This window comes from Pyrus communis, chromosome 12, assembly GCF_963583255.1.
Source record: "Pyrus communis chromosome 12, drPyrComm1.1, whole genome shotgun sequence".
In the NCBI taxonomy this organism is placed as follows: domain Eukaryota; kingdom Viridiplantae; phylum Streptophyta; class Magnoliopsida; order Rosales; family Rosaceae; genus Pyrus; species Pyrus communis.
In genome coordinates, this window is record NC_084814.1 from 25,405,475 (window position 1) to 25,425,187 (window position 19,713).

Genomic DNA, 19,713 nt, shown 5'->3' on the forward strand with positions numbered 1-19,713 from the left:
CAATGATAGTACGTACAAAATACAGGTGGGATGGCCGGCTGAGGAAAAATAGAAAGCATTTAAGACAAGAAGCGTATCCAAATGGAGATGGAGATAGCTAGGGTAGGCGTAGGCTTACTCTGAATCTCTCTGATTGCTTCATCAAGTACGGAGGACGAATATATGACAAAAACAGTTCCTGGGAGGCTGGGACGTCGTCTCTGGAGGAGTCAAGTGTGGATCTACTTTATTCAGATTCTGATCACCCTGCAACCGGAAACACAGTTACTTACGGAGTCGTCTATATCTACACACACACACACACACACACACACACTTCCATATAGCCAGGCAAAAGGGATGTACTTCAGGCAGGGGCCTGAAAGGCAAGGGAGGTATTTGAAGTCAGCCCAGCAAAGTATTGGGTTGGATCTCAAGAAATTGGGCTTACGGTGGAACTTTTCTTTTTTACTTTGACGTTCTCTATTGAAGAAAGCTAGAGTTCTACCCCAAAATCAATAAACGAGTAGAGTAGCCTAACTCTAGCTATATACGTCCATGCAAGGATTTCGTTTATCAAAAATAATTTTACGTCATAGACCATAGACGTTCATGACTCCCCTCTATACCTTGCTGTAATGATTCCTCTAGCATTATGATTTTCACCACAATAATGGATAGAATTTTTTTTTATAAATATGCATGCTATTTAGTATTTTGATTTAAGCTCATTTCATTATGAGAGTTTTCTGGTTCGACAATAACGTGTTAGATAATTATGACTAACCAATTCCCAATATCGATTGCATGGAAAAAAAAGGTGAAATGGTAGCCCAGTTGAAGCGTAATGATCATACATATGTAATCGTTGCATGTCTTGTATTCGTTCTGATTCTCTTCTACCCTTTCTCGGGAGTCCCTGTTCATAGCTAATTAGCATAAACATGAAGGAGCAATATAACATTTCCTGGGCAGGCATGAAGGAGGAATTAACTGATGAAGCATTGTTACGAAGTAGATGCAAATGTACAACCACGTTTATTATAATCCATTGTATATAACTTTTCCTGCAAATTAATGGGTACATAAATAATACAAAGCAAGATTCTAAAACATGAAGAGCTTGCTACTTGACATCATACCCAGCAAGACAGAGATGAAAGTTAAAAATCGTTCAACCCTAATTTAAGTACATACAACGGGAGTTTGTTATACATATCTTATCAACGGGATTTTTCGGAGTATTCTATACTCCGGAGCACCATGGAAATTTAGATCGTCAACAAACCATCCCAGCTTATGAAAAACTGTTATGTTTAGAATCTTACAACCACAACAACCAGCCCATATATTATGCAGGAACACGACTTAAGCATAGAACTTGAGGCACTCATAATCCCTTGGAACCAGGAAGGTCAATCCATTGCAACTGGATTTCGACCTCGCCGCATTCAACATTTCTCAATCTGAGGCACATGTCTTGCACCACCTTCCCATCCTTCCACTGGATGCAGCTCTCTTCAGCTAGGCAGTTTGCCCTGCTTGGTTGTATTCTCGTCACTGTCGTGCCGCTTGGGACCCCTTCCAAGTTCACCTTCAATGCCTCTATGTAAGTTGAGATGCCGAATTCTGCATCTCCCATTTTGTCATCCTTGCTGAATGTGTCATGGTCATACACAGTCTACACCCACACACAAACAAACTCATATCTTTTGGTTTTGGAAGGCACTAAAATCCACTAAAAATCGAAAGATAAAATGAAAATTCATCTAAACAGGAATCAATGGAAAATTGGAGAATCAAACATTAAGCTATATGAAGAAGAAGAAGCGCTATCTAAAGCCAATCATGCATTGTCAAGTGAGAAGTTAAATTACATAGTAGTGCCCGATAGACTTAAGATGCTGTTGTCGTGACACCTAAGGTGAATCTTAGTTTCGCTCCTAAAGATGATGGCCGTTGGCATCAATCTTCTATCTGTTTGGAATTTAAACGTATGGCTTTTGGGTAACTAAAACCGCTTATGACAAAAGTTTGACGGAAAAAGTTAAAAGTGCTTCTAGAGCTTACCAGCTTGATTGGGATACTGGGGTCTGTGACAGAAAGAGTAAGATCTTCATTCCACTCAGGATTAACATCCTTTTTAATTACACGAGTCTTCAGTTTCTGCATCAAAAAAGGTTTAATCTTTAAACATATAAAGATAAAAGGAACATATTCCTGAATTTCTTATTCAACAAAAGTAATAGAGGCTAAAAAAACAGAGCCCTTGTGAAGCGCAGCAAAGCACAAATCAGATCAGTCTAAAAGCATTACAGTAAAAAAAAAAAAAAAAATTTGGTAATTGCACCACAGAAATATTGTGAGAAGATTAAAAGATCTACAAATCATAGGGATTCGACGTGACATACAGAGTACCAGCTATCGACTACCTGACGTGCTTTCTCTCCTCCTTTGTCCAGGCTTGGAATTGGCAGCATAAGATAAACTTACACGTGGGAAGTTTCATACAATGAAAATACTAGATTACAAGCCAAAGGAAACAATTACAAATGAAAGAAAAAGGGAATTTTTAATAAAGTTATTTTGATGATGCAAAATTAAAACACCCCATGAAAGAAATTAACAAAATTGACAGGAATTTAGCAGAGAAATTCATAAAAAAATCAGATTAAAAAACAGAGAGAAAAACAGTAAACAAAAAGATGAAGAAATGGAGGAGGAGGAGGGGGAGATTACCTGTTTACCCATCTTGATCACGACGTAGGGATCGCTGCTACGGACGTCGCGGACGGCGAGATTAACACCGCGTTTGACGCGGATTCGGAGAAGACCGAGCAAATTCTCCATGAGTGACTTGCTACTGCCTTTCGCCGGTGTCTTTGGTGAGTCTGTCATCATGTCTTATGATCTCCCTCCCTCTTTATACTGGCCACCAACAATTCTTGATTATTCGTTATCACCTACCAACCCCAGTAAAAATTAATCAAAACCATTCTTCTTTTTAAAAAAAAAAAAAAAAAAAAAAAAATTAAAACAGGACAATAAAGTTGACCAAATGCAGACAATATAAACGGACGCACATCGATATTGTACCAGAAATACAACAATTATTGAAAGTATTTCTACGACATACGTGTAAGGAAGAACGGTTGTTCCATAGTTGGGATTAATACAAACAAGATAAACGCAATGAAAGAAACCCTAATAAAAAATGAAATGACAACAGGTACCAAATATTGAAACTATTATCAACGAAAGAAACCTTAATTGATACAAACGGAAATGAAACACAACGAAAGAAACCCTAAGAAACAACAAACGTCTGTTTCATAGTTAGGATTAATATAGACGGAACAAACACAACGAAAGAAACCCTAATTGAAAATGAATCGACAATATAAACACATATTCTGACGATAAATTATTAATACTGTATCAACGATAGATCGATCGACAATCATAACATGAGACATTACTATGAAGCCAGACTAATACGACATGATACGGAGGGAAAAAATGGGAATAGGGCCCTACCAAGTTGGTACCATGAAGTTTTTTCTTGGTTTTTGTTTTCGTTTTCTTCCTTCTGAGAAATTAGGCTGAATGTTCTTTTTCCTCTGTTTTTGTGAGGGAAGGGAGAGAAATGAACAGCCACCGACCACAAGAGGGGTAAATGTAAAATTGAAACGAGGTAAATTTTGGGACTGAAGGGAACAAGAGATGGGAAGGTTAAAAGATTTTCACCGTTTCGGCATGGAGGAGGAGGTGACCGGGAGATCCGGTTGTCAGTTTGTGGATCAATGGATGGGATTTAATTGTGGGCAACTTGTGGAGGTTGACATGCAAAGATGTGAAGGCCGCAAATAACGCTGTGTCTCTGTCTTCAACTAAACTAATAACTTGTTGGAACACATATCACGGTCTCTCGTCGTTGCCGTCGTAGTGGCGGCTTATCGGTCTTGTCTTCTTTTGATTGGAGAAATATGTGTATTAAAAATACGTCACGCAATATTATCATTTCACGTATTAATCAAACGATAAAATTAATATGCTTACATATACGTTAAAGTAAGTAAATTTGAATTTAGTAGTAACCTCGTGTGAAGATATTCTTGGTAGTTGGTACCAAATGGATCGAACTCATTCTCTTGCGTGCTAAGAACATAAGGTTGTGACCAATTAAAATTAACTTGAGTTCAGTTTGTTATTTGTTGTGTCAAAGTGTGAGATGGACATGACTAGAGATGATGAGTTATAAATCCACAATATAATGAGTTACTAAGTTATCCATACACATGGGTTATAAGTTATGTTTACAAAGTCTAACCAATTCTAGCCAACCCAATCCTATTCCTAAGACTCCATATCATTCAACTCACCAAACGGGTATTTATAGTTACAAGTAGTGGTTGTAAAATAAAATACAGTTACAAGTAGTTGTAAAAGTGAAATACATTTACTAGTAGTTAAAACTGTAATAGGTTCCCTCCCTTTTAGTGTAGTCTGTGTAGATAATATCGTTTGTTCCAAAAATAACAAAAACTATAATAGGTTATGTTCCTGTTAAATATTTGTATAAATATGCGAAGGCTGTGAGGTTGAATCCTTGATAATTATTCCAATGTGAAGCTTGCTCCAATCACAAAGAAGATGGCCGTAGGAAGCAATTTTGGTCAAATGAATCGATTAATCGATCAGTCAATATCAAAGTGAAGTTATTGGTTAGTCCAAGTGGGAAGGCATGTGACTGAAAATCAATTTGAAAAACTACCCTTAAAATATCATATCGCTTCCTCAATTTGTCTCCCTCGTGTATAGAAGAGTTTGACAAAAGCTAGACAACATCGACATTTTTCAAATGTAAATTTATTATTTGATTGGTCCATTAATTTCTCTCCTTCCAATTGTCCTGTAAAGTGGAATTCTCGTCCCCATATATTCATATATGTTGTAGAATTAGTGGATGAATGGATGCCTACACAAAGTAATGAAGACTTGGGAATACTGGTTGTGTGATACTTTCAAAATGTAATCATTTTTGTTTGGTTGGTTGTCATGGGAGTTGCTCTATAAATAGAGCATTTTGTGCGTTATCAAATATACACTACGAAAGAAAGAATCAAAGAAATAATATCAGTATCTCTCCCTCCTTCTCTTTATCTGCCATTCTTTTGTGTAATAGCCACTAAAATTATAGTGTGATATTTTGCACCTGCTTCGTTCCTATTCCTAGCAAAGGTTATTTCTCTAACTTTTGCGTATTTATAACAATATATGATTTAATTCTTAGTTTTATTGACCTAAAGACCAAATTAAAAGAACACTAAAAGGTTGGGATGCACGCCAAGAACACAATGGTAAGGGTCAGTCAAGTGCTCGACGAAATGCCTCACCGTAAAAACTGAAGAAAAAAAGTTTAGGCGTTGTGCGCACTATTGTTGGGATGCAATGGGAATAGAATTTTGCATTTGCCGCTACTTAATTGTAGCCCCAACTAACTTTCTAGCTTCGCCTCTAACAACAAGGTGAGAGAGATGAATCTCACAAGGAAAATATTGCTAACTAGATTTAGGGGTGGGCATGGTTCCATTCGGTGCGATTTTGAAACCAAAACTGAAATGGAACCAAACCGTTGGTTTTGATTCGGTGTGGTTTCAAATGGTTTCGGTTTGTTTTTACATTATTTACATACAAAATGAAAAAACAAAAGGTTCTGGACATTGAATTGCAGCTTCAAGAATACACAAAACAAACTAGCATTACATGAAAGCATGCACTTCCTACCATACAAATACAACAAGTTCTTCCACATTCATAGTCACAATGCTCTGAATTCATGCTCAAATGTTGTAGCAAGGAATAAAAGATTATATTCAAGTTCATCACTGAAAGTATGCAGTTTCCCTAGTGGTTCGGTTTCAATCAAAACCATTTCAAAACTGTAATAACCGAACCGTTCAATGCAGTACGATTTGATTTGTGTTTCGGCTTTTGGTTTCAAATGCTCATCCCTAACTAGATCGATCGTCTAACTGGAACATACATATCACGTTTCTACAATCTCACTTTTTAGATTGTCCGTGATTTTGGCGGTCCCTTTGTATTCTCGTACACTCATTCTAATTGGCGGTCCCGTTGTAAGTAGGTATGTGATTGTGACATCGAGCAACTCACGTTCCGGTCCATCACTCGTTGTATTTCTACACTTTCCCTCCCAATTGAAACATGCTAATCAAATCAGAAATCTTATCTCCTTGTGCGTAACCCCTCGATCATGTGGTCCTCCGAATTTCCAATAAGGCATAAAATATATACAAATTAATTGAGCCACAAAAAGAAAAGTAAACTAGATTAAACACATTGTCAGTTTAGTTCTAGCTGATTTTGGTTTTGATTTGGGAAGTTGATTTGCGTCGTTCTCACGTTAAAGAATCAAGAGAAAATAGAGTTTGAAGCGGTTTTTTTTATAAGTCAAACATTATAAATGATTTGTCATTAACATTACTATAATATAGTAGTATTTATTTCTACTTGTAAATAAAAAAATCTCAAATTCAACTATTATGATGTTACAAATTTGATAGTTATGATTGACTTAACGCACAACCTAAACCCTCAATATCATTTTGTATATGAAATTAAAAATAATAAAAATGAATTATACGTAGAATGATTTTGTGAGTCTTTCCGGCTTTCAAAAAAGATGACTGACATGCCTTTGACACTAGCTGGTCTAATTTTTTAGAAAAATAAAATAAAATTTACAGGTGGTATTTGAGAAGTAGGCCTGAGATTGTAAGCCCAATCATCTTAATAAGATATCCAGCCCAGCCCAAAATGAAACCCTCTAAAAATCCAGCTGTTCAACTGTGTCAGATTCCCGCGCTTTCACTGGCAAAACCAGAAGAACATGGACGACGACGACAGCAATGAACCCTGGGAGCAACTAGACGTCGACGATTCGGACCTCATCTCTCTCAGTCTCCGCCCTTGCAAGCGCTCAGCCTCCCATTCCCTCAAATCAATTAATCCTCCGCCTCCGCCCAACCCCTCCTCGTCCTCTTCCGCCTCTCCTCCTCTCATTCCAGGCCCCGCCGGAGCCGTACAGGCCGCGATGCAGCGCAGGACCCAAATTCATCGCCACGGAGACGACCAGAACGTCGAGCCTATTCCGACCCAAGAGTTCGTTAGGAGAGTCGTCGAGAATGGTGATGATAAAGACACCGATTTCGCCGCCGATCCATGGCTTTCCGCTCTCGATTATGTTGCAAAGCAAGGCGCCGACTATCCAACGCCGCTGGGTTCCATCAGGAAGGGGGTTGACACTCACAGAGTAGCTCAGGTATTTCCATTTCTGTTATTATTGTAGAAATTTGATAATTTCAAATCCTTCCCAAATTCTGTTTGGCTGGTGAGAAAATACTGCAAAAATAAAAAAATAAACTCTTTTTTCTGTTTGGTTGCTGAGAAAACACAGGAAAGAAAAACCCAGTTTATCTGTTTGGTTGCTGAGAAAACACTGGAAAGAAAACCCTTTTTATCTGCTTAATTCTACTTTTTATTTTTGTATATCATCATAATAAAATATCATAATGTTTGAAAACTCATGTGATTTTCTGGTTAATTAGGTTGTTGCTGTGATCAAATCTTGCACCCCAAATGGTCTTGGTGATCTCATGCTCACTCTCAAGGTAACGTTCCATGGACATGGTGGACATTGATAAATTATGATCTCTCTCTCTCTCTCTCTCTCTCTCTCTCAATTAGGCACTGCTCGCGTCAATCTTTTCACTTTGTGCAATGAGACAGTCTAAGTGGCTGAAATTTTGGTGTCAGGATCCTACAGGCACAATTGGTGCTAGCATCCACCACACAGTGCTTTCTGAGGGAGACTTCGGGAAGAGCATATCTGTTGGTGCAGTTTTGGTACTCAAGAAGGTTTGTTATTTGTTATCTAGCAGATTGGGATTATGAATATAACGACCTGTAAAATCTAGAAAAGCGAAACGAGCCTTTGGGGTGTAGGTCGAAATGCCAACCTCGCGAAATTTTCTCTAAGCTTGAGTTCAATGCTTTTTGTCAGGTTGCTGTGTTCTCTCCCTCACGCATGGCATGCTATCTTAACATAACCATGAACAACATGGTTCAGGTGCGTTCTCTTTCGTGGGCACATAAACTAGAGAGCACAGTCATCTTTGATCATTTAACGACGTGTCTGGAGACTCTAAGCCATTGATTTTGTCCCCAATTTTCATTTCTGTGGCCTTGGCGCCACAATTATGTGAAGTTTACAGAACCGGAAGTGAACTCTGATCACTTTGTTTTCTGTATGATGATGAATTGTTACATTTGCAGGTCATCTCCAAGGATGGTAGACCTATCGTGACAAACGATCTTCCTATTTCATCAGTCAACAAACCCGCTCCCAGCAGTGGTAAGTCATAAATCATAAGTCGATGATATCTGTATATTCCATCTTCTTGCATTGCTGCAAAGCTTCTAGTGTCCCAGTTTTGCCTGCAGTGCGAGCGATGAGATTCTCACAGTAGTTTTTATGGTTTAATCTCCTTTCTTCGTAACAGACAGTGCTGCGGTAAGTCATACGAGGTTTTGGGCGCCACAAGAAAAGTTCCCTCCGCGACAGGAAAGCACTGAAAAAATCATGAATCATCTAAGACAAAGTTCTGCAGTAAGAGGGAGCGATCTTAACATTGAGAAACATATGGAAACAGATCATGCTGCGGCGCCAGGAATGAGCTGCTCAGGCCACGAGCAGCGTGGAATTCAAACCGCGGACGTGGAGGTTCTTTCTTCATCGGTGAAAAAGACAATGCCTGATGGAACCACAAAATTGGCAAATAGAAAAGACCGTTTTAACGACGAGGTAACTGCCGCAGCTAAGAAGGCCAACAATCCTGACGGAGTGGCTGAGGGTGGCAATCCATCGAGCAGGAGCCGACCTATCAACCCAGTTGAGATTCCTGATGATCAAGAAGTTGGGAAAACAACCGGAGCTAAAAGGCCGAGGCAGCCACTGATTACGAGAGCTTCACTCCCGGAGTATACAGAAGAAGAGCTGGATCTGTTCGAATTTGACTAGGGCGAACAACAATTCGTTAAGAGTTTACTGGTAAATGGGTTCTTTCCCTCTTATTCGATCCAATAGTTTGTATTTTGGCTGAACCCTTTACATCTACAAGTAGCCGAGCATATCGAATGACATTATTTACGTTTACTGCTTCCAGTGAAACCAATCAAAGTACAAGAACGAATGCGAAAATTACAATGCGAAGGCAAAGATAAATATTGTAATGGCTGTGCTCATGATCGGCTTTAAACCTCATCTAAAAGCAACAAAATTGGACTATAGTTACAAATTTTGGGGAGAATAATAATACTTACCTAAGGCTCCTAAAAAATGATCAGATCAAACAATAATCCAGCCCCTCCCCAAAAAACCACCGTGATCATAAGAGTAAAGATTCCCAACTTCTCTCGAGTCTCGTCATCGCTCTTCTCATTCAATTGGTTTAGACATATGGGAATTGTTGACCGTCTAGTTTAAATGGATTTTTCCTGGCCGAGTGAGCTTCAATAACCTACTGGAACAGCTTCCTCAATTTCTCAGCAGCAGCGGCTGCTCGTTTGTTGGTTGGCTCAAGAACAAGTGCATGTCTAAAGTCTGCAGAATGAAGCGCCATCAAACCGAAGTTACTTTAGGAGATTGGGATGAATGAATTGAAAAAAAAAAAAAACTCAATGTGCTTAATGAGTGTTCTGAGCTCTGAATAGAATACCAAAACAATTCACATCTGCAACCAGTGGACACTACTCGTCCGTTGAGTGAATTTGACAAAGAAGTTGCAAATCCAATCTCAAATTTCAAATATCTAGTTTGCACCCGATAAACACTGTCTTCCTTAAACTTTCACACTTGGTTTCTAGCTTAAGGGTTGATCATGGGGGCAATACTGTCCGTCCGTCAGAACAAAGTATAAAAAGATGAAAAAAACAAACAAATCTGACCTTCAATCGCCTCTTTATAATAACCAAGCTTCTCCCTTGCAGTGCCTCTTCGGAAATAAGCTTTCACATTCTGAAGAAACATAAGTAGGCAACAATGGGTATAAAAATGAGATCAATAATCTGCACTCGAAGGAGCGCCATAGGGCCTATAGCATTCAACCGATAATTGGGAATATCCAATAATTAATACTTTTGGAGAGGAGTTACCTTTTTGTCAAGGTTGATAGCTTTAGTACAATCTGCTTCGGCTTGAATGAATCTAGGCGGAAGAAGTAAATTAGAGACCTACACCAAGAAATCAATTGAGAGAATAAATGTCCCAACAGACAGCAGTACCTTCCAACTTCAAGATATGCTTGAGCCCTGTTACTGTAATACGTTGCATTGTTGCCACTAAGTTTGATAGCTTCAGAATAAAAGCCAATAGCCTTCTGCCAGTCCTTATCTTTGTATGCTTGATTTCCCTAATGATTTTGTAAAGGTATCAGAAGAGGCTTTAGGATATGCAAATGCAATTCGGAAGCAAACTTGAATAGTCGTTATGCAAATAAGAATTGGTAGAAATATTATTCGTGTCAATTCACCATTCAACAATGACTTTTGATCATCGGGACTGATGATCCTAGAGGTACTTTGACTTTTCCATGCAGAACAAGAGATAATAAGTCGACGGAACAGAGCTTAAATAATATTACGTAAATTCCAACAGAAATTTGATAACATGATGTCCTATGTTACAAAGCAAATCAACAAAGAAAACAACGACTTGAAAAGCAAAATGGACGATGATCATGAAAGCGATGACCTACCTTTTCCTTGGCAATTTCAGCACATTGTTCCTTGGTGAGAGCATTTTTGGATGATTTGGATTTTGAAGCAATATCAGCCTGCTCCTGTAAAGATATATACATAGTGTGCAGTGCATCCAGTAAAAAGCGATCACCCCCATGCCTGGCTATGAAAGAAACTGAAACAGGACACTTGTCATGAAAGCCCAGAGGTACTGTGACCTGAAGAGGAGACATCCACGGAGTACAGAAGATTAGGAGAAACTAAAATCAGTACAAACTTATCACTATGTATATGTAATGAATACATAATGATACACAAAGATATTAAAAGATCGAAGACAGAGAGAGAGAGAGAGAGATTGATGGATTTTCACCTGACAACAACCTGACAGGCTCGCAATACTTAACAGACCAAAAGCACGACTGCGGAAGTCCTCAGAGAGCATCTCCTTCCCGCCAAGTTTCGAAGGGGGGTCAGCTATAGTTGGGATAACCAAAATTCCATCATCCTACACAAGCAAATAAAAGAGAAATCGTAATCCATATAACAAACCTTGATAAACACATTAGATAATTACAAAAGGAAACACTATAATTTATATTATACGATGTCCTTCTGTAGTAAGGAAATGGAATTCATTCATGTTATCTTGCGGAACAATGTAGCCTAAAAGATTATAGTGGTATGTGAGAACAGCCACTACAGTGAAGTCAGACAAAAAAGAGCACTTGACAGTCCAGTCCAGTCCAGTCAAGCTAATTTGGCTTTGTAATTAGTAAGACAATCTGTACGTATGTGTGCTTCAAAGTGTGCATATATGTGTGTAATGTATCGAAATCGTAAAATATTAACAAGTAATAAATTAATAATTAAAATGGCTACCTTCAATAGAGAGCTGACAGCTGCCTGTAATTCATTCCTAATTGACTTGCATATCTCAATCTCCTCATCGGATGCCTCCAGTGGCCCACATATTTGCGTTGAAGTAGCAGACTCCAAAACAGGCTTCACCGAATCAATCCACTCCCCATGATTATGTCTGAACTCATGCCTGTAACAAGAAACACAATAAAGCTCCAATACTATATGATCCACGAAAATTTTCGAAATCAAAGACAAACGGATAAACAAAGTGAAAAACTGCCTCCTTATGACAGCATATTTTACCAATTCTCAGGTTGAAAATTACTAATTTTAAATTTTTACAATCTTGCACACACTTCCCCAAACTGCATGAGTTTTAGCGTTGCCCTTCCGATTCTACCATAAGAATACACTAAAGATAATTGGAATAGAAGAACAAGGCCAGGAACATTTGGTCTCAAAATTATGACATATACAGAAGACTGACTACTGATTAATCAGCTCACCTTTGAAGAAACTGCACAACATTGGCAAGCAATTTGAGGGATGAAGTCTTTACTTCACCATTTGTCTTTTGGCCATGAAACTCTTTCAAGCTTGGAATTTTTGAATTGAAATAGTCCCCAAGATTTTCATGTTTCAACACTTGTTCTGGACCAGTTTATCGAGAACTCAATCAGAAAATTTTCAAAACCAGCAGTCCACCATGGACGAGAGCCAAAGAATGGATCTCTAAATCAAAGGAAAAGAACATACTTCCAAAAAGCTTCTCAGTGGATTTGATAACCACTTGAACAATCCTATCAACGGGAATCTTTACTTCTTGAAAGCAATCATCAGCTATTACAATTTGTCTTGGACTGCGTGAAACTGCATAAGGAAGTTGCAGCAGCACGTGTCCAACACAACGCAGGACACTAGGATCCCTAGCAAACCATCCTGTAAATGTGATCTTACAAGTCAAATAATATCCCACAATAGCAATAAATTAAGAGACAAAAAGTTACAAGTTTTCAGGCGCGGATGGTTGCACATTAACATATATTGCTGCAGCCTGGCAACATACAGAATTGCAGCCATACATACCAATAGCATCCAGACTTGTAGAAACAGGTATAAATCCAGCATGAGAAACAGAGCCATGCGAAGCTCGGAATCCAATGATGCCACAAGACCCAGCAGGTACTCTAACGCCACCAACGGTATCAAGGCCTGCACCATGATGTTAACATGAAGTAAATATTACAGTATTACAGATGCTGCACTGTTGAAATTGAAAAGAGAGTTTTTTGAGATACAAGGAGATATAGAACATGCTGAGTAACCAAATAAGAGAATTTTCAGATAAGAAAGGCAAAGGAACGAAACCAAGTCATTCACATATGCCATTTCCCATGTTCAAAGACTAATAACACAAGTAACAAAACTCAAGAGGAAATGTAAAGAAAATAAAGAACAATTTCAGAAAGGATAAGAAAAAGAAGCTCACCCAGTGAAAAATCAACAAGATCAGCGGCTACAGCCACAGCAGCTCCACTAGAGGATCCACCTGGTCTTCTGGAAGATGCTGCTGGATTGGTGGGGGTACCGTAATGCTTATTTTCTCCAGTAATACTGAAAATAAACACGCCAAAGAGAATTGGAATTATGAAATCCCGACTAAGCTAGAGTTAGAGAAATTGAAAGGAAATAGAGATGTCATTAGTTTGTGTTGATCCTCCAAACTATTTTCCTTTTTCATATTGATCAGAGATCCTCACAATCACATTAGGGATAGCACCTTCGGCCCGTCGAGGGAACATTAAGCTCATAGTGATACATACCTATATGCCAATTCATCCACAACAGTTATCCCAGTGCATGTGGCACCTCCTTCAACAAGAGTGGAAACCACAGGCGATGTCCGAGAAGCTGCATCATGTGTTCTTCCCCAATCAGGATGACCAAAACCAGTTACATGTCCCTCAATTTCAAATCTGCAACCATGTCACAAAGTTGTCCACTTTTAACACAAGCAAAGAGTCTCAAAAATTACAACTACAAAGCAAAAGAAAGAAAAAGTGCATTCGCGTGTCTGTGCATATCGACTCAATGTACAGAAAAGGTGTTCATTTATTCTTTTAATGTCGCATTCGAATTCAGCCATAACTGCCATCCTGTGTTCCATAGATGTTCTGGTTTTTTAAGTATACTAATTACTCCCTCTCAATCACTAAAACAGCAAGTAAACCGAAACCCGTTACACGGTTCATGAATTTCAGGCCTTTTCGCCATCCGGGTTCCAACCCAATTCAAAAAATCCTTTCAACTATCTATACTAACCATAACTTCAATCAGTTTTAACAAAGCTGATCAAAAGGCAAAGGCTGAAACTTTCAAAGTTCCAATCTTTTCCTTTTTCTCAGCAGCCAACAGAAATACTTTCTGTTTTTCCACTCTAATAAAATCTTGGGTTTCAACTCTTCTTTTTTTTTTTTCCAGAAACAAACAGATGGGAAGTGGGTAGAGAGAGCGTACACGTCGGAGACGGCGAAGGTGAGGCCGGTGAGGGGATGCGGAGCCTTGGGAGGAGCAGGCTGCGGCGGAGGAAGAAGCTGAAGCCGCTCAATAAAGGCGCCAAAGTCTTCTCTGATGGTCTTCGTCAGCTTCCTTGTCACCAGGAGAATTCCAGCCAAACCTAAACCCAGCAGGACCCACAGATTGGCGGCCTGAGACGCCATGACCGTGTCTTTCTTTGAGATTGTTCGTCCGAACAGTACCCTCCGGAATTGCCAAACCAGCAAGTCAGGGTTTTAGAGAGAGAGAAGAGGAGGAGGAGGAGAGAGAGGGAGAAGATAAATCAGCAACCAGCGCAGCGTAACCTAGGCGGAGCGATGGTTCACTGCTTCACTTGGCTGAGGTTACTTGCTGTTTACACACAATGAAATATCACGAAGGTCCTCCAACTTTTCAACTTTTTTTGTTTCCATTTGTAGGTGGGTCCACCAAGTTTCTCATAATATCAATAGGGTCATAATCGGTGCGGATGTCAACAACATCTTCCTACATTAATAGAAAATACAGATTTAAGGGCAATGTCGTAAACTTAAAGGAAATTTAATAATAAATATATAATTTTAGGGCAACATAGTAGTTTCGCGACAAAAATTCATTAACTTAAAAATGTAAACCGAAGGAGGAAGGTGGGGGTGGCAGATTGCCCAAAACTCCGGGTCCTTGGTAGCTCAACTGCTTAAGGCTCGGTATTTCCCTGCCGTCTCGTTTTGGGTCGTGGTGGGTTGTGGGGAATGGCGAGTCTATTAAGGTTTGGAAGGACAGGTGGTTAACCAGGCCGTCGCCGTCAACATTCAAGCTTACGCGTGGACAATAACTGGATGATATGAAGCGCACAGATTTTCAAGCTTACACGTAGACAATGACTGGGTGACATGAAATGCATGTGACCGTTTGACTTCACACGAGCACAACTCGCTCTGATACCATAATGAAATTGAGATTTCACCGTAAAACCAATTGGCAATATGAAGAGTAGCTTAAGATCATATAATGACATAGCAAACTTGTCTTTCACCGATGTGGGACATCTCTCCACACAATGCGAGGGGGGTGTATACGGTCAGTAATGGCTATAGGGTGGCTCGAGAGTTGGAGCAATCCCGCTCGGCGGGTGCGTCTTCTTCAAATGGAGGTAATGCGTTTTCATCTCTAAGGTTAGCATTTTCATATGGACATTATTCCGACTAATGTTAATCTTGCTCGGAAGGGGGTGCATCTCAATTTGGAGTGTGGGCTATGCTCAGGGGGTGTTGAAACGGAGGGGCACCTGTTCAGGGAGTGTCCGTTTACGCTGGAAGTGTGGAGAGGGACTACGGTGGGGGTGGATCTTTTACCGGAACGGGGGTTCTTATGAAGGAGTGGCTGCTGTCGGTTGTTGAGAATCAGAAGTCGAAATTTGAACTGTTGTGTATGTTGCTCTGGGGCTTATGGCAAGCTCGGAACTCTTGGGTGTGGGAGGAACAGCGAGGGTTACCTATAGAGCTTACCGTGCTGCCCAGGTGGTTCCGAGTGTTGCACGTCCTGTGTCCCAGCGCAAATGGATGGTTCCCTCGGATGGGTGGCTAAAGATTAATGTCGATGGGGCAACACGGCTGGAGGAGCGTCGTGGGGGAGTGAGGGTGGTTTTACGGGATGGGAGGGGGCATTTCATTGCAGCAGGGGCGTGGAGGAAGGAGGGGATTGGGTCGGCATTGCACGTGGAGTTTCAAGCTATATTGGAGGGCCTTCGGTTGGTGAGTCGGCTGCAGTTTTGGCGTGTCATCCTGTTCAGTTTCAACAGGTTCCAAGATTGTGTAATGGGGTTGCTCATAAATTAGTTAAGTTCGCTATTTCTATCGGTAGTGAAGTTGTTTGGCTTGAGGAGCCTCCTATCCTTATTCAGGATCTTCTCGGTCAAGATATTATGTAGTTTGTTATTTTTTTTCAGTAAACATCGATTCTCTTCAAAAAAATAAAAATCAAATCAAATCCAATAACGCATGAAATTAAATTAAAAGAAAAACAGCATTGACCTGTGAACGAAATGAAGGACCATACTGTGATGGAGAGTAAGGATGATTGAAAAAAGGAAAGAGGATGAGACTAGGAGGAGGGGGAGAGAGGCTACTACCGGTCCCAAGCCAAAGTAAGGGGTCAACAACGGAGAATTGTAGATTTAAGGTTATGATATGGATGTGGAAAGGAACAAGCGGCTCGAGAGATCAATTTTTATTTATCTTTGATTACAAGCAATATTACTATTTTAAGCTTTCTAAGCTACATTAAGAGAAAGAATGAGGGTTAAAACCCGAGTTTTAGTGGATGGTAGAGAAATGTCTTACTGACAAAGACAATCCCTGCATTCCAATTCTTATTCCTTATACTGCTAAACAATCACATCTAATGGAACACTAAACAATCTCCATTTTCCAAACAATCGAATAATCGCAAAACGTTGCTTGTATTCAATCAATTTATAACTCGCGAGTGCCTCCGGAAAATTCTTTCTTCCTGGTATTTGATCAATTCTGGTGACAGATGCGGCAAACTCAAAAAATGAAGTATAGAACCCAGCTACAAACTCCGTTGGGATGTCCAATTTACGCCTTAATCCTTGCAGGCTCTCCCACGGCTTGCTCCATTCTTGAGTACCATTCACCGATGCGTGTGTGCTCCACCATATCTTTACCCGACCTCAAATAACGGATTGGTCTTAGCACCCCAAAAACAGCAAGGTCGGCCAAATTAGGTTTGGAGCCCCCTGACAGAAGAAACATATACGTGTGAGAACCCATAGCTTACTTACTAAGGCTCACCCAAGGCAAAAAGTTGAGGCTCATGCGCCAAAACTCAAGTCAGCCATCAAATAGACCTCAAATTGTTTGAGAGAATTCATGCTAATGATAGCGTTCTCATCAACGATAGTTGATCTTGATTTCTTCCTAGACAAAACTTGTGCGAGAACATTCCAGTATCATATCACAGTCGAGAGTATTCATTTAATTTATTTTCTCATAAGCATATGCATCTATCTATTTCTGTTAGTGTCACTTAGTGAACGCAATCTCTGTAACGTGCATATGCCGCAAGTTAGAGCACATACCGAGGAAGTCCCGCCCATTAAGAGCATCAACCCATGTTTCTGCTGCTTCATACAGGGAGGCACGTTCATCAGTAATATTATATTTCTTCTTCAATTTCTTTGACACAAAGTACATAGCTGCAGCACCAGCATACTTCACTGCAATTTTTTCGGTGTAGCTAAAATTACCTGCAGTTACAGCAAAATTAAAATCAGAATACAAATAACCAGCAAAATCTAATGCTCAAGAGCAACGGGAAAAAACTGAAGAGTAAAAATTAGTACACAAACTGAAGAAGGCAACGAAGATTGTCTTAGCAGGCCCATAAAATCTGGGTGCATAAGATGGGATCTAGTCACCAACTTACCATTGCTTGTGATATAGTCAAAGGACTCGAGGGCCTCCGATGTATTTCGGTATATGTTTGGTGACAACATGTGCACCAAGTGATTATCAACCCACCTATACCACAATAAGAAGCAAGCTGAAGTTAACAAAAAATTAATGATAATGCCCATTTCAGACAAAGTATCCGAGCTCATTTCCCATTTATAAAATTTCGGCACAATAAAAATCTTCTAAGACTCCGGCAAGTTGTGCTGCAAAATTACTAATCCAAGGGAATTGAGCCGAGTATAATTCAAAGTGGTCATCAGATTACGGATTCTTCTATTCTTGTGAAAAGCTACTACGAGGTGAGAACTGCTTGCAGCATTCTCACTTTTTTCTTTGTACCTTAGATAAGTAGAGCCATTAAGAATATGGTTCAGTGGCTCAAGCCGGCAACCTTCCCTAGATCTACTCACAGTATAATCATACCATTCCTCCCATTTTATCCAAACATGAATATAGCTATATAAGCATAAAAAGCTAGCCGAGGAAAAGATAACATACTGGCGCCACTTTTTCTCTTCATCGTCATCTGAAGAAGAAGCAGCTGCTCTCTCAGGAACAATTTTGCTATTTAACTGATCAATTATAGCTGCAAACAGGCACATGCTCAATTTTAATCGGGATGTGTAATTATAGCAGCTATTTATTCAACAACGCATAGATCAAATTACTCTAACTAGAAATCCAACCGAGAAACTCAAACAATTTAAGAACAGTCACAAGAACAGGTACCTGATGAGTCAACCAGCTGCTCCCCATCCACCATCAGTATCGGAACCTTCTTATAATCGGACCATTTAATCTCTTTCTTACTAAGTGGGTTGACCTCCACAACTTTGTAGGGTATATCGTGGTAATCCAAGAATGCTGAGGCAATAATAAAGTATCCCCAACTCGTAAACAACACGATAATAACCATTTTTTTTGGATATTATTATAGAAGCAATTAAAGAAATTAAAATGTACAAAACAGGAAAAAATGAAGGTGAGCTTAATAACTTCAAGAAACTCCAAATGTGGCACAGTTTCGAATGCTTGTTTCAAGCAACTATTTGTCCAAATAGTTCGATCTTAGCGAAAGTTCATAATCGAGTGTGAACTACAAGTAAAGTTTGTTCTTTTATGAACATGTAACTGTTATAACTGCAGAGAAATTCAAATGAATGTTTCATCCATACCAAAATAGTAAAATTCAACATTTCATCACGAAATCTCATCCATTTTTCGATATTCACTGAAAAATTTAAACATTTCCACGATATAATCAAGATCAACAGAAACACAATATCTCCAAAGCAACTCAACAAGCAAAGATTTAATTTTTACCTTTAACTTTGTTGCAGAAAGGGCATGCTTCGTACTGGTAAAGCACGACCTCCTTGGGAACAAGCGCAGCCGGAGGCGGCTCTTTCGCATAGACCTCCGGAGCGAGCGACGTGACGACAGCGACCGAGGCCAGAGTTCCGGCGACGCCAATTGCCAGCTGCCGACCCGAACCTCCGGAAAACGAATCGAGCCATCGACGGCGAGCCTGAGAACCGGTGGAGGTGGTCCCGTACAGAGCAACCTGGAGAAGACCGTAGCTGGCGGGGGCTGACGTGGCAGTGGCGCCGCCGTGGACGGTGGAGAGGGATCGGGAGAGGAGGGGGAGTGAGGCGAGAGTGGAAGCCCTTCTCATGCTGGACCGGCTTGAAAGCAAAAGCAGAAAGCCGATCGATTTGCTGTGGGAGAATACTCCGGAGAAGGGGAGAAAGAAGGGTTTAAGTCGGGTTTGTGATCCCAACTGTGTGGGGTTCTGGGTGTCCAAATCACCCGCTATTTATGCGGTTTTTTCTTTTTCTTTTTTAAATACATATATTTTTAACACTAAGAGAATGAGGAGTTTGGCTAAACCACACAATAAGCAACCTAATTTGGTATCAAGTTCGCCATCCATAAGATTGAAACCTAAAACCTTTCATTTTCAAGTGAAAATGAATATAATCAAACCGTGATACTAAATAGTTATGCGATTTTTTCTTTTACTTACTAAAACTAT

The 19,713-nt window shown here is 39.8% G+C and overlaps 4 protein-coding genes across 4 annotated transcripts; 1 reads left to right on the forward strand and 3 right to left on the reverse strand.

Moving 5' to 3' along the window:
* Positions 1-994: 994 nt before the first annotated feature.
* Positions 995-2,935, reverse strand: LOC137709868 (protein C2-DOMAIN ABA-RELATED 4-like). The gene is made up of 3 exons (XM_068448845.1): positions 2,719-2,935; positions 2,050-2,145; positions 995-1,660 (listed from the first exon to the last, which is right to left on the reverse strand). Exons 1-3 carry the CDS (start codon positions 2,878-2,880, stop codon positions 1,370-1,372), a joined length of 549 nt encoding a protein of 182 aa, XP_068304946.1. The 5' UTR covers positions 2,881-2,935; the 3' UTR covers positions 995-1,369.
* Positions 2,936-6,892: 3,957 nt separating this feature from the next.
* LOC137710252 (uncharacterized) lies at positions 6,893-9,082 on the forward strand. Its single transcript, XM_068449182.1, has 6 exons — positions 6,893-7,324; positions 7,611-7,673; positions 7,819-7,920; positions 8,066-8,131; positions 8,338-8,416; positions 8,565-9,082. Exons 1-6 carry the CDS (start codon positions 6,893-6,895, stop codon positions 9,080-9,082), a joined length of 1,260 nt encoding a protein of 419 aa, XP_068305283.1.
* A 117-nt stretch (positions 9,083-9,199) lies between these two features.
* LOC137710716 (translocon at the outer membrane of chloroplasts 64-like) lies at positions 9,200-14,553 on the reverse strand. The gene is made up of 13 exons (XM_068449824.1): positions 14,182-14,553; positions 13,488-13,640; positions 13,154-13,278; positions 12,751-12,876; positions 12,421-12,603; positions 12,171-12,315; positions 11,683-11,851; positions 11,174-11,308; positions 10,818-11,018; positions 10,345-10,472; positions 10,216-10,267; positions 10,009-10,078; positions 9,200-9,664 (listed from the first exon to the last, which is right to left on the reverse strand). The coding sequence occupies exons 1-13, from the start codon at positions 14,382-14,384 to the stop codon at positions 9,582-9,584; spliced, it is 1,773 nt and encodes a 590-aa protein (XP_068305925.1). The 5' UTR covers positions 14,385-14,553; the 3' UTR covers positions 9,200-9,581.
* A 1,838-nt stretch (positions 14,554-16,391) lies between these two features.
* On the reverse strand, positions 16,392-19,468 carry LOC137711166 (uncharacterized). The gene is made up of 6 exons (XM_068450374.1): positions 19,002-19,468; positions 18,408-18,542; positions 18,177-18,264; positions 17,650-17,744; positions 17,303-17,470; positions 16,392-16,960 (listed from the first exon to the last, which is right to left on the reverse strand). Exons 1-6 carry the CDS (start codon positions 19,351-19,353, stop codon positions 16,800-16,802), a joined length of 999 nt encoding a protein of 332 aa, XP_068306475.1. The 5' UTR covers positions 19,354-19,468; the 3' UTR covers positions 16,392-16,799.
* Positions 19,469-19,713: the final 245 nt, after the last annotated feature.